This window comes from Callorhinus ursinus, unplaced genomic scaffold (genome assembly GCF_003265705.2).
Source record: "Callorhinus ursinus isolate GAN/ISIS: 27379988/994484 unplaced genomic scaffold, GSC_fseal_2.0 scaffold5, whole genome shotgun sequence".
Taxonomy (NCBI): domain Eukaryota; kingdom Metazoa; phylum Chordata; class Mammalia; order Carnivora; family Otariidae; genus Callorhinus; species Callorhinus ursinus.
This window is the reverse complement of record NW_027397067.1, coordinates 12,396,783-12,409,754: the sequence shown is the minus strand read 5'-3', so window position 1 is coordinate 12,409,754 and position 12,972 is coordinate 12,396,783. Positions and strand designations below refer to the sequence as shown.

Genomic DNA, 12,972 nt, shown 5'->3' with positions numbered 1-12,972 from the left:
TACGGAGAGCGTTATTCAGGCTGCCGCATCTGTCATTTAATTTCTGTCGGACCTGTGAATCAGTGTAGCACAGGAATTGCCATGTTTTGTGTACACAACTGAAAATCAGACATGTTACAGCGGCAGAAAGAGTAGCTTAAGTATAAACATATAACTGTAGATTTCTAGCCTGAGTGGTTGGATACTTACTTAAGTCGTGAGAAAGTGTGAGACTGGCCAAGCTTCTGCAATAGAATGTCATTCCATCTGACGACAAGCTGTGTGTTAAGGGTAATGACGTTTTTAATGGGCCATCGGTATGGGAGAAATTGCTAATCAGGATAGGTCATTTGTGCCCTTCGCTGTAACTTATTATAGAAACTCTAATTAGACAGTTTTACTTCTGGGTCTTTTCTAATTCTCAGTATTAAATTTAGGCTAGATTACTTTTATTATTAATCAGACTTTTTTTTTTTTCCCAAAAACATGACAACTTCTTTGTAGTGCTTTGCTGATTGAAGGATGAAGTTGTCAAAAATATCTTAAAATTATTTTCACTTAGGAAGTGGCTCTGTATTGTTTACTTATATGAGATGTCAGGGTTGAGTTTCTTTATGATTGTCCTTATTGTTAGCTAACTTTGGGGGTTTGCATTACCTGGACAGTTGCTTTAATCTGTTTCCCTTTGCTCATGCAGACCCAGGCTAACTGGCCTCCTCCCCACACTGTCCGTGTTAACCCCACTCTTAAGAGCTGACGATATTCGTTCTTTTAATATGAAATGAAACTGTAGGTTAGAAGCTAAAGGCAGTAAAAGAATTGATTTTTTGCTTTTAAGATTTCAAATGCTTTTTAGAAGAACTAATTTATACTATTTTTGGAATGTTTTGTGAATACATTTTGGATTCCTTAGAGGTTAAACTGAAGTTATAAAATCTTTAGACCCATCGAGGATGAACTGTTTGGGTCTTTAGGGGCATTTGAGGGATGCATCAGGGATCATCAACAGTTTCCCTCCGTGTTGGAGATACGGCTCTGATGGACTCTGTCTCCAGGCCTCACCATCTGTGCTTGGGTTATGACAGGCTACTAGTTAGGCTTGCACTTTTCTGGTCCACTGTCCGTGAAGGTATGGGAATAGCACTTTATTTTTTTATTTTTTTAAAGATTATATATTTATTTATTTGACACAGAGAGAGCACAAGCAGAGGGAACAGGAGAGGGAGATGCAGTCTCCCAGCTGAGCAGGGAGCTCGATGTGGGGCTCGATCCCAGGACCCTGGGATCATGACCTGAGCCGAAGGCAGAGACTTAACCAACTGAACCACCCAGGCACCCCTGGGAATAACATTTTAAATGCAGAAGATATTAGCCCTCTGCTTAAAAGCTATTGTTGATTCCCTCCGTGATAAACTCCCAGTTCTTAGGCATAGCCTACAAGTCCCCTCCTGGTGCTTGCATCTTGAAGCCTACCTTTATTCTCCTGAAATAGACTCAGGCTTTTCTCAGCCCCTTCTCTCTGCTTGGACTGTACTTACTCACTTCCCTTAGCTTCCTCTTGCAGACTCTGCTTAGTGATCTCCTCTGGAAAGTCTTCTCTGACCTTCCGATGCCCTCTTGGTTCTGGCATGGCCCTTGCTTGGTGCTCTCCTGGTTCCTTTGCACTTTCCCTTACTGCTCCTCACGTTTAAATGACAGTATTAAGTTTCTTAAGCACTGAGAATGTCCAGCCAGCACAGACACTGTGTCCTTCTTTTTACCTCCTTGGTGGGCAACACAGGGCTGGGCATGGAGTCCATCTTTAAATGCGGGTTGAACTCAAATGAAACAAGTGGGGGGGATAAGCCTTGATCAACAGCCTTTGAACTATCTGGCAAATTTGTTTTCAGCAAAGGCTTGTGGGAGCTTAGCTAGATTTAGGTAAATGCATATATATCATGTCTTTATGGGGTTCTCAGATTTTGCAGAGGCTTCTGAAAAGAGATCTTTTTATATGTATAAGCATAACAGCCATGCCCGTTATTAAGGAAAAAGCAGCTAGTGCTAATGGCATCAGTTTACTTTATATTCTTTCCACAAGTGTGTTACTCTAAGGAAGTGCAGCGTGTCATCAGTAGGAGTTTCATGTTGTTTCATTGTAATTTTATTGAACATAATGACATTACAAGTAATAAACCTCTACCACATGGTGACAAAACTGATGCTCGTAAGTGTAGGAAAAATGCACCCCTTTTGGTATGACTAGTTTTCTTATTAAAAAAATAAGCTGTGCAAAGGGAGAATAATGCTTTAAGAGGATGTTGCCAAATGGGTAAAACAGAGCTACTATTTATTTTTAGTCTGTCAATGCAATCATTCTTGGGGGATGAACAGGTAATGCTTTTAGCTGGCACCTCATAAAATTCTGAACTCAGTATTTTGTTATTTTTTATGGCTTTGTACAGCCGTGTGATTTTAGTGTGGTTTAACTTTGGACTATTCATCTGCAGCAAAAGCAAAAGGTACCCGGAGCCTTGATTGCTGGCTGAAAGCGGCGTCTTTGTCTCCTCTCCCTGGGGACCAGGCCTGGGCAAAAGGCTTCCCTTCTTTGTGTTTATTTTTCAACCCAATGGAGTGTAAGACCCATGAGGGTCTTATTTCATTATAATTTTATTGAACATAATGACATCACAGCTAACAAATCTGCCAGGAGGTGACCAAATACCACTCAGCAAAACGTTGATCTTCATAAACGTGTGAATTTTCATTTCACTCTAATAGAATGTAAGATCCGTGAGGCTAGTGAAGGTTGTCAGTTTTAGCCAAGTCAGTATATCTTAAGCATTTAATGTGGTACCTGGTATAAAAATATTGGTTGAAAGGATGAGTAAATGAAGCCCTGTGGGCCTGGAACTGTTCCCTGTCAACACATAAATTGGTGCAGTTTGAGTTTCTAGGGCATTTAAAATGGCAGCTCTGTCTTCAAGTTCTAAACTAAAGGCTTGGTTCCTGGGAAAGAAGTACTGGGCATCGATCAGATGGGTGTTGTATTTTGGGGCCCTGAATTCACTGTCAAAGTCACTTTCCTCTGTTTCTATAGGAAAGTATGGGTAGACGACTCTATACCAGCCCAGAAATATGGTGCACTTCTGTGCTTGAGCCCTACAAAGAAATTTGGGGGAAAGATTTTATAAATCCTCTTTCCCATGTCACGTGCTTCCAATTCACAGTGCTGCCCTTTGTTTTTCCTCAGCAATGCAGAGCTAAGCCTCCTCTTAGACAATTTCCACCTTCTGTTGAAAGTAGAGTGTTGGGGGGTGCCTGGGTGGCTCAGTTGGTTAAGCGTCTGCCTTCGGCTCAGGTCACGATCCCAGGGTCCTGGGATCGAGCCCCGCATCGGGCTCCCTGCTCCGTGGGAAGCCTGCTTCTCCCTCTCCCTTTGCCTGCTCCTGTTCTCTCACTATCTCTGTCTCTCTCGCAAATAAATAAATAAATAAATAAATAAATAAATAAATGAAATCTTTAAAAAAAAAAGTGGGGAGTGTTTTCGAGTTCTGATGGTGCAGGCTGGGGTGTGGCACGGGATGTTACAGGAAGCTTTTTCCCATGGATTCTTTTTGGTTTGGGAGGTGGGATACATTCCACCTCCGGGAGTGGGTACAGTCCAGACTTCCTTCCTGGTTTTTCATAAGACCAACATCAGGCAGCCAGTGGGAAAGGAGTGATTTTTTGAGGGTATTCACAAACTGTGGCATTGCCGGTTGAAATACAAGTTGGTTATTGGAGAACATGCCTTGCGCTTGCTGTGCAGTTTGGGATATCTGTAAACCTTTGTGATCCACGTGTTCACTTTTTTTTTTTTTTTATTGTTTTGGGAAATAGGATGAGGTGTAGTACTCAAAGGAGGGACTGCAGTTTAGAAACCCAGGCTTAAAGAACTCACTGTTTTTTTCAGCTCTGGCTCACAGATGCAGAGATTTGAATTTCCCTGTCCTGTCTCAGGGTGAGATGTGGGTCAGAAGATTGGAGTTCCAGGCTCCTGGAGCTGGCTAAGCTGGGTGCCCCGGGGCAGGTCACACTTGAACTGTCCCAGCTACACTTTCTCCCCTGTTCATTGGGATGGGGACACTGACTGAACCCTCCAATTTTTTTTTTTAAAGATTTATTTATCTGAGAAAGAGAGGGGGGATAAGCAGAAGGGGCAGGGAGAGGAAGAATCTCAAGCAGACTTCTGCACTGAGCACAGAGCCTGATGTGGGGCTCGATCTCACGACCCTGAGATCACGACCTGAGCTGAAACCAAGAGTTGGATGTGTAACCGACTGTGCCACCTCGGTGCTCCTGACCCCTCCGATTTGTTGTACAACTTAAAATAAGACCAAGCATGAAGAAAACCTAAAAGTCGTGTGTGAGATAGTGTTATCCTAAGGGCCATGTGTCTCACTTCCTTTCCCCTGGAGAGGAAAATTACAGTTGTGTTTTGCTGCTGATGCTCTTTTTCTTCTTTGAGCTGGCAGAAAACAGAACCACACGTACAGGGTACTTTTCGTAAGGACTTCTTGGCATTCATTTGTGCAGTTCTCCATCTGTTTTCTGTCTCTGTCTTCATTTTCCCTTTGCTCTTCTTTCTGATTTATGCCTTCTGGCTGGATGACAGGTACTTGATGTAAGAAGCCTTAAATTCTTCTTGGAACAAGTGATTAGAAGAAGAACCAGCCAAACAAATAAATATTGCCACACCAATTCCCTTTCCTGTCCTCTAGGGTTTAGGGTAAGGCTGAACACAGGCCCGTTCCTCTGTGTGGCACTCAGCTCTGGGCGTACTCCTTCCTCTGCAATGCCGGCCCAAGTGTGAATGCCCCTCTCTTTCAGAGACTGCTTCCTGGGGGAGGAGACAAATTTTGTCAGCTCCTGGACTAAAAATAACTTAAAATTCTTAGCTGATACCATTTAGAATCAACAGGTTTTTTTTTTTTTTTTTAAAGGTTTTATTTATTTATTTTAGAGAAAGAGAGAGAGCCAGCACGAGCGGGAGGGGCAGAGGGAGAGGGAAAGAGAGACTCTCAAGCAGACTCCATACTGAGTGGGGAGCCCACTGCAGGGCTGGATCCCAGGACTGAGATCATGACCTGAGCCGAAACCAAGAGTCGGACACTTAACAGACTGTGCCACCCAGGCGCCCCTAGAATTCACAGGTTTTATAGGAAAAATGCAGACAGTCTTCATTTGTGTCAAAACTGGTCATCTGTAATGAACCAAGTTTTTCTCTATGACATCAGGGTGTGTTTAAGGAAAGTGTTTTTATTGCCTCAAGGCAGGTTCTTTTACACAAATGTATTTTTCATCATCCTTCAGAGTGCTCTTGTTTGGGACAAAGTTCTGGGTCCTATCCAGAAGTAAGAAATAGAGGCAGGGCCCTGTAGAACAAATGTTAACATTTTTCCCCCAAATGTTAACATTTTAAATATCGTTAATGTTTTATCATAATTATTTCATTTGCATGTCTGTGGTACTAAATGGTAAATAAGTGTGATTTTGTTTTCGAAAAATCATATTGGTGTAAACATTCTTTTCAAGGGTAATTTTGTTAGCTTACACTTATTCTCTAAATTGAAAGTATAGTACAGATGGATGATCTGTAAACAAGATTTAATTTATTGATTGGTCGATAGCAAATTATTGGTCAATCTGAGATGTAAACCCTGTCCTTGTCTCCTGAGCAGTGCTAAGTGTAAGTCTCAGGGAGATAGGTCCTCTGTGTCTTCTTTGTCTACTCCTTTACCTGAAACACACAAGAAGTTGATGGTATGCAATATTATCAAGTATTTCAGAGTTTTTGAACTTTACTGTATCAGTATGATAGTGTGAATGCTTCCCACAGTTAGAATATATTTCTCATTTTGGCTATATGAATTTAATCTTTAGAGCTCACAAGAGCTTTCTGACAAAAAACGTCCCCCATGTTTATTCTACAGTATTCTACTGTACTGATGAATATGATTTCTGTTAATTAAACAGAACTTACTTTCTTTTTTCAGTTCTGTCAGGAGGTCCATTGCCTCAAGGGCATGAATTTGAACTGTATGAAGTTAGATTTCATTGGGGGAGAGAAAACCAGCGTGGTTCTGAGCACACAGTTAATTTCAAAGCTTTTCCCATGGAGGTAAGAATAACAAATCATCTTGTAAAAATCTTACTGTTTATGTGAAGTATTCAGCGATTTACTGAGAATGGTTGAGTTTAGAAGTAGGTGTATAGCATTTAAATTTTATCAATTTATATTAAAGTAACAAAATGCTTAAGGAAATGTATGCTTCGGCAGCAAATGACACTTCCCATTGACTTTGGTGAGCTTGAAGAATGCACACGGGCGATTGGCCATAAAGGTAAACTACACTATTAAGTTTCATTTCAGTATTGTTACTGTTCTAAAAATTCTGCTGCCTCAGCAAATTCATTAGGTCTTTTTTTTTTTTTTTAAAGATTTATTTATTTATTTATTTATTTGACACAGAGAGACAGTGAGAGAGGGAACACAAGCAGGGGTAGTGAGAGAGGGAGAAGCAGGCTTCCCGCCGAGCAGGGAGCCCTATGCGGGGCTCGATCCCAGGACCCTGAGATCATGACCTGAGCCGAAGGCAGTCGCTTAACCAATTGAGCCACCCAGGCGCCCCATCAGTAGGTCATTTTTATAGATGCTATGAATAGATGATAAACTGAAAACCAATAACTTTTGGAGAAATCTCAACATTAGTCAAAAGTCTAATTTAGCTCTGATTAAAATTGGCAAGTTGGTTTTATTCACCCCAGGCAATTAGAGAGAGAGAGAGAAGGAGATTTTTAACCAACTGAGCCACCCAGGCGCCCGAGAGAAGGAGATTTTTAAAGAGTCATTCTTTTGTCTTCACTTACCTTCTTAGTCAATTCCTACTCTTTCTTCAATACCTAGTTGAAGTATCCTTTCTTCCATGGGACTTTTTCTGAGTCCCTTCCCTAAGCAGAATTAATTGCTCCCTCTTCTGTGTGCCCAGCATACTTGACAGATTGTTGCCATGGCACTCATGGATTGTAACCTTTAATGTCTACAGTGTCTCTTTCACTGATCCTGTGGGTTCCAGTTATGGACCAAAGTGTTGGTGCCTCTCCCCCTTCCCCCCCAGTCGTATGTTGCATATGATGGTATTAGGAGGTGGGGCCTTTGGGATGTAATTAGGGTTAGATGAGGTCACCAGGGTGGAGTCCTTGTGAATGGAATTAGTGCCCTTTTAAGAGTCCAGAGAGAGCTTGCTTTTCCCTGCTAATTGCCGTGTGGGGGCACGACAAGAGGATGGCTGCCTGCAATCCAGGAAGGGGGTCCTCACCAGACATCAGTTCTACCAGCCTCTTGATCTTGGATCGCTCAACCTTCAGAACTGTGAGATAAATGTCCTGTAAGCCACCCCATCAGTGGTTGTTTGTTATAATGGCCCACTTTAACTAAGCTCCTGAAAAAATGTCTCCCTCCCAGTCTTCTCTCTTTTTTTTTTTTAAAGATTTTATTTATTTATTTGACAGAGAGAGACACAGCAAGAGCGGGAACACAAGCAGGGGGAGTGGGAGAGGGAGAAGCAGGCTTCCCGCGGAGCAGGGAGCCTGATGCAGGGCTCGATCCCAGGACCCTGGGAGCATGACCTGAGCTGAAGGCAGATGCCTAACGACTGAGCCCCCCAGGCGCTCCTCATTCTCTTTACACCCATCATTCATCCACTGCGGGTACTCAGAGGCAGTCCGTGTTGGCGGACTTCAGGCGATGTCGCTGTCAGTCCAGGCCTTGTTTATGTGTCTTCCTGTAAGGACCCACAGTTCTCTCCAGGAAACAGCACTTCGGTGGCACATAGCAGTGTGTTTTGGGGGCAGCTGGGGTGCCGGTCTTCGTTCTCTGTTGTTCCCAACTGCCTGTGTCCTTAAGTATGGAATTGAACATGGCTAGATACTGCGTCCAGTCCCACCTCAGTGACTGAAAATCACTGTTGTATAATTCCTATAAGTGATACATGTGCTTCGTAGAATCAAGGTAGAGGAAGTATTTCTCCATATTACTTTAATTATAATTCTTAAAAAGTGCCTTTGGAATCTCAAGATATCCCTTTCATTAAAAAATACTCGAATGCTTTTTTTTTTTTTTTTAAGATTTTATTTACTTATTTATTTGAGAGAGAGAGAGACAGAGCATGAATGGGGGCAGAGGGAGAAGCAGGCTCCCCGCCGAGCAGGAAGTCCGTTGTGGGGCTTGATCCCAGGACTCTGGGATCATGACCTGAGCCGAAGGCAGAGGCTTAACCCACTGAGCCACCCAGGTGCCTCAAGACTCGAGTCTTAAAAGTGAAATATTAAGTGTTTTAAGGAAGGAGGGGAAGGGGGGAATCGGTTGCAATAAGTTGGGAAGCACCTGAGTATCTGATTGCAGATTGTGATAAAGGCCTTGATGGGGACGGTCGGGACTTCATATGTTACCATCCTAGGGACTTTTTTTTCTCAGTGCCTACAGACATCCTTTCACTTCTATTACCTTAAAACAATTCTGCCCTGTCTCTGTGTCACTTCTGTCTACTGTGCTGTCCTCACCCAACATGAGAAGGAAAAGCGCACACCAGGATGCATCAGAGAGGAGAGAGGACACAAAGCAGTCCAAAACAGTGCAGCCTGCAGGGTAGGGGAGGGCAGAGTGAGGGGCTGGAGGACACTGATGGGCAGGGCTGCTTTGGGTTTGAAAGACTGTTTCATCATTTCCTCTTGACCCATCTTCAAAGAGGGAGAGATGGAGGTAATTGGGTAGGCAACAACTTGTGGACGAGAATTTAGTGGCTTTGCTTGTGACACACAGAATTTACAGCCTTGAGAAAGCTTAATTAGATTAAGCGAGTCAGTGGTGTGTGCTTTTTGCTCTGTGGTCGAATAGAATTTCCAGACCACATGTTCAGACTGTTCCTGTTACTTGGTGGCATTTTAACTGCTCTGGTCCATTAAACACAGGTAATGGTTTGTTTTGAGTAAAGATTAAATTCTGATAGGCTCTGTTTCTGCAGAAATATTTATCTTCAGGATAATGGAATTACTGGCTGTAATTTTTCCAAAATAGATGATGAATAATATTTATATTCTTTGTTATCCCAGATTATCCCTGATTCAATCCTAGAGAAAATACTTGTTTCATCATCCAGTGTTTGTTTAGTGCTCTATCCTACTGAGTACATAAATGCAGGGAGTGTGCAGAAATAGAGGGAGAGATCTACAAGCCACGTGTTTTCTGTTTAGTTTGTTTTGCTTTGTTTTAATGGAGGCTGTGAATACTGAGCTGGGTTTTATCTTATTTCTTTTGTTTTCTTATTTATTTTTTATTTTGTTTCTTTTAAAGATTTTATTTATTATTTGAGAGAGAGAGTGAGCGAGAGAGAGCATGAGCAGTGGGGAGGGGCAGAGGGAGAGGGAGAAGCAGACTCCCCACTGAGCACAGAGCCTGATGCGGGGCTCAGTCCCAGGACCCCGAGATCATGACCTGAGCCAAAAGCAGACACTTAACTGACTGAGCCACCCAGGCGCCCCTGAGCTGGGTTTTAAGGAAGAGAGGGTTCACATGGTGTGCTGAAAGAGAGAAGAGACAGACACCACGTAGAATAGTCCAGGAGGGAATGAGAAGGCTAACGTGGAGATAGGTAGGTAACTTCCCATTGGTCCCCTGGCCCTGAACTGCCCTCAAGGGCCACCTTGGAGACAAGGACCACCTGCCAATAGAAGAGAGGAGAGTGAGGGGATCAGGTAGGTACCTTCTTGAGTATGTGATTTAAAAAAGTTTTAAGACCCTTTCCATATTTTATTTACATTTTAAGACTAACTTTAATTTCCAAATCATATATGTATACGTATTTCCTTTTTGTTTTTAAAGATTTATTTATTTGAGAGGGGGTGGGGCAGAGGAAGAGAGAATCTTCAGCAGACCCCACACTGAGCGCAGATCCCGACGCAGGGCTCCATTCCACATCCCTGAGAACAGGACCTGAGCCGAAACCAAGAGTTATTAGCTGCTTAACCAACTGTGCCACCCCGGCGCCCCAACATACTTCGTTTTTATTAATTTCTTTTAAACTTAAATGGATGGCTTACTAAACATTGTAAACAAATAATTACCATGTCTGTTACATGTAGCACAGGAATGGCTTTTGACAGTAATTCATCAACCTCCCTCAACTTTTTAAAATTATAAATGCAGTAAAAACGATCCTGAATATATTTTTGATACTACTAGTAGCCAGCATCCGCATCGTTTCCCCAAATTAACAGTTTGTGACTTTAAACAATTTAAATGGCAGCTCTTTTGCTAAGGGAGATGGATAAAGCAGGCCACTTCTGTTTTTTCTTCTTGCAGTTTTTAGTTTTGAGAAACACACGAGCTTCCACGGCATCTGACATTCTCACTGTGTTTTCGTCTTGTAAACCTGGATTCTATTACTAATACTCGAAGTTTATGCTTACATGACAGTGCCTTAGCAAGAGAAAAATAAATTGTACTGCATTTTTCTTCCTGTCACCTGAAAACCTAATGGGCTTGCATGTATTAACTATATTCTTACAAACGTCTGAGTCATGTGTACCAGCTAGAATTCTTTTACTTAGCGTGCAGATATTTTGCATCATGATATTTAATCAGGAAGGCAACAGGAATAGAAGGTTGCTGATTTAAGAGATCCAATCAAATTAGTTCTTGTGTCTTTGTCCTTCTGATGGCCGTAGAAACTTCATATCTTCTTTGGACAATCACTAGATACTATAGCTCTTGAAGTCCAACTTCAATGCTCTATGAATTGTGCCATTTTGCTCACAGTGGCATCCACCATACCAACGGAATTATTTATTTTCCCATTAATTTTTCTTACAAATCTAACTGGTAGAGGAATGTCTGAGTATTTAGGTTCACAATTGACTTTCAGGCTGTATATTATGTTTTTGTGTCTTGTCTGAGAAGACTGTCCGCTTCTTTGCGACTTCGAGGTAGCCTAACTTTGTGGCCTGTATAGCTCTTGGAAATTATGATTAATCTTTACACATGAATTGCTACTTTCATACTTCTATGGAAGAGTGCTTCCCACGCATTTAGATTTTATGCTGGAGCAGTAAATGAAAAAAAAAAAATTAGGGGTATCTGGGTGGCTCAGTCAGTAAAGCATCTGACTCTCGATTTCGGCTCGAGTCATGATCTTGGGGTCGTGGGATCGAGCCCCACGTCGGGCTCCATGCTCAACACTGAGTCTGCTTGGGTTTCTCTCCCTCTGCCCCTCCGCCTGCTCTTTCTCTCAAATAAATAAATAAATAAATCTTTAAAAAAAATTAGAGGATGGGGAAACCAATAGTGTGGCCAAGTTTTATTTTTTCTAAATAAGAACATATTAACTGTGCTGTCCCCATCATTTTATAGAGAGAACATCTTTACTAGCTAAATGTAGGAAGGATGCAGTCTGAGAATAAACATAGACCTATAAGTTGAACAGATTCTAGCTTTTAAAACACTCACTACGTTAGTTCTATTTTCTTATTTCACTGCAGATGAATGATAGTCTTGTCAGGATGGGCACTGGTCCTGCCCACAGACCAGCAGGAGATCATGCATGGTGGGTCTGTCTTCCTGGCCCTGTGGGCCTGAAAGTTTATAATTTGAGAGTGAATTACCAAGAAAGAGCATATTGTAGGACACATGCTTATCTTTATATTGCATATTTAAAGAGCAGCCATTGCTGAAAGGGTTCAGTGGTAACTGAGCCCCATACCAGCTCTTCATGCGAAGTTGAGTGCATTAGGTAAATATTGAAAAAAAAGAAAAAGTAAGTTTGATTGTGCAGAGCAGGATTCTTCAGTTGCAAAGAGTCTAGGCCTTGGTTGCAAAATAGGCCAACAGAACATTGTGAAGAATGTTAAATCATAATATAGTGGCAATTCTGAATATTACGTTCCCCACTCTCCCAAGTCCCAGGTGTCCCAGTGATCCTATATTTTTCTTTCCTTTTCAGGCAAATACTAGTGTCTGCCATTTAAGTTTTCTTTTAGTAAAAATGATCTGGCCTTTTGCTTCGCCGCCTCCCAAGTCATTTGTGCATTCGCCTGACTGAAAGACATTTATCCTGTATTCATTTATTTTACTACTCTGGGAAGATACCAGGAAGAGTTTGCCTTGTTAACAGTGAAATGAGGATCTTTTCAAGTTATATTATTTCCATTATTTCCATGGATAGCTCAAGTAGAGCTTCATGTTTGTGAGTCGCTTCCAAATGAGAGACTTCATTGACTTTCCTTGACTTCAGTGAGAGAACATGATGAGATTAGATCTATGAGACATATAATCATTCTTATTATTTTTTAATAAGATGTATAATTAATTTATTTCAAAAGGAGCTTTAGAGCTCACCCGGTGCAAACTCCTGTTTAACGTAGGAGAAATCTGAAGCTCCCAAAGGTTAAGAGTCACAGGGCAACTTACCGGAAGCCATAATGTACACAGCCTGGGTAGAGAAGGGGGTATTTTGCTTAATTAAATATCCCATTTAAGAAAGGATTATCCTTTAATATTGGTCTTTTCTCTAATAGGTTAGATCAAAAGAGACAACACAACAGTCTTTGTCTCCCTACCTCCCCCCACACACTCCGGTGAGGGGCTTTTGCGTCTGCATGCATCCGCATTCAGAGGTGGGCATGTCGTACCTTGTGTAGGATTGTAGCGAAGCTGTGGCATGAGACTCTGGCTTTATAGGCTATGAAGACAAACTCAGTGGCTCCGTGAAAGTACAGGACTGTGGTGTCACGAAGGTGGAACCCTTGCTGCCCGCTGGGGCTTGGGGTGGGTTTAATGGATTCTGTAGTCCTCCCACTTTGCCGGGGTGTTCACCAAGGTCTGGAGGAGAAGGAGACTAGCTCAGGGTCATACACCTAGGAAATGGCAGAAGCCACACAACACCTGTGAACTGACTTTTCCAAGGGGTGCTTTTTTTT

General features: G+C 42.1%; 1 protein-coding gene across 3 annotated transcripts in view; it reads left to right on the top strand.

Moving 5' to 3' along the window:
* The window catches only part of CA8 (carbonic anhydrase 8), a 94,340-nt gene that overhangs the window by 6,613 nt on the left and 74,755 nt on the right, over positions 1-12,972 (top strand). For all 3 annotated transcript variants that reach the window (XM_073892797.1, XM_025870628.2, XM_025870626.2), the window contains exon 3: positions 5,997-6,121. In XM_073892797.1, the coding sequence (XP_073748898.1) occupies positions 5,997-6,121 (125 nt within the window). The remainder of the gene's footprint in view (positions 1-5,996; positions 6,122-12,972) is intronic.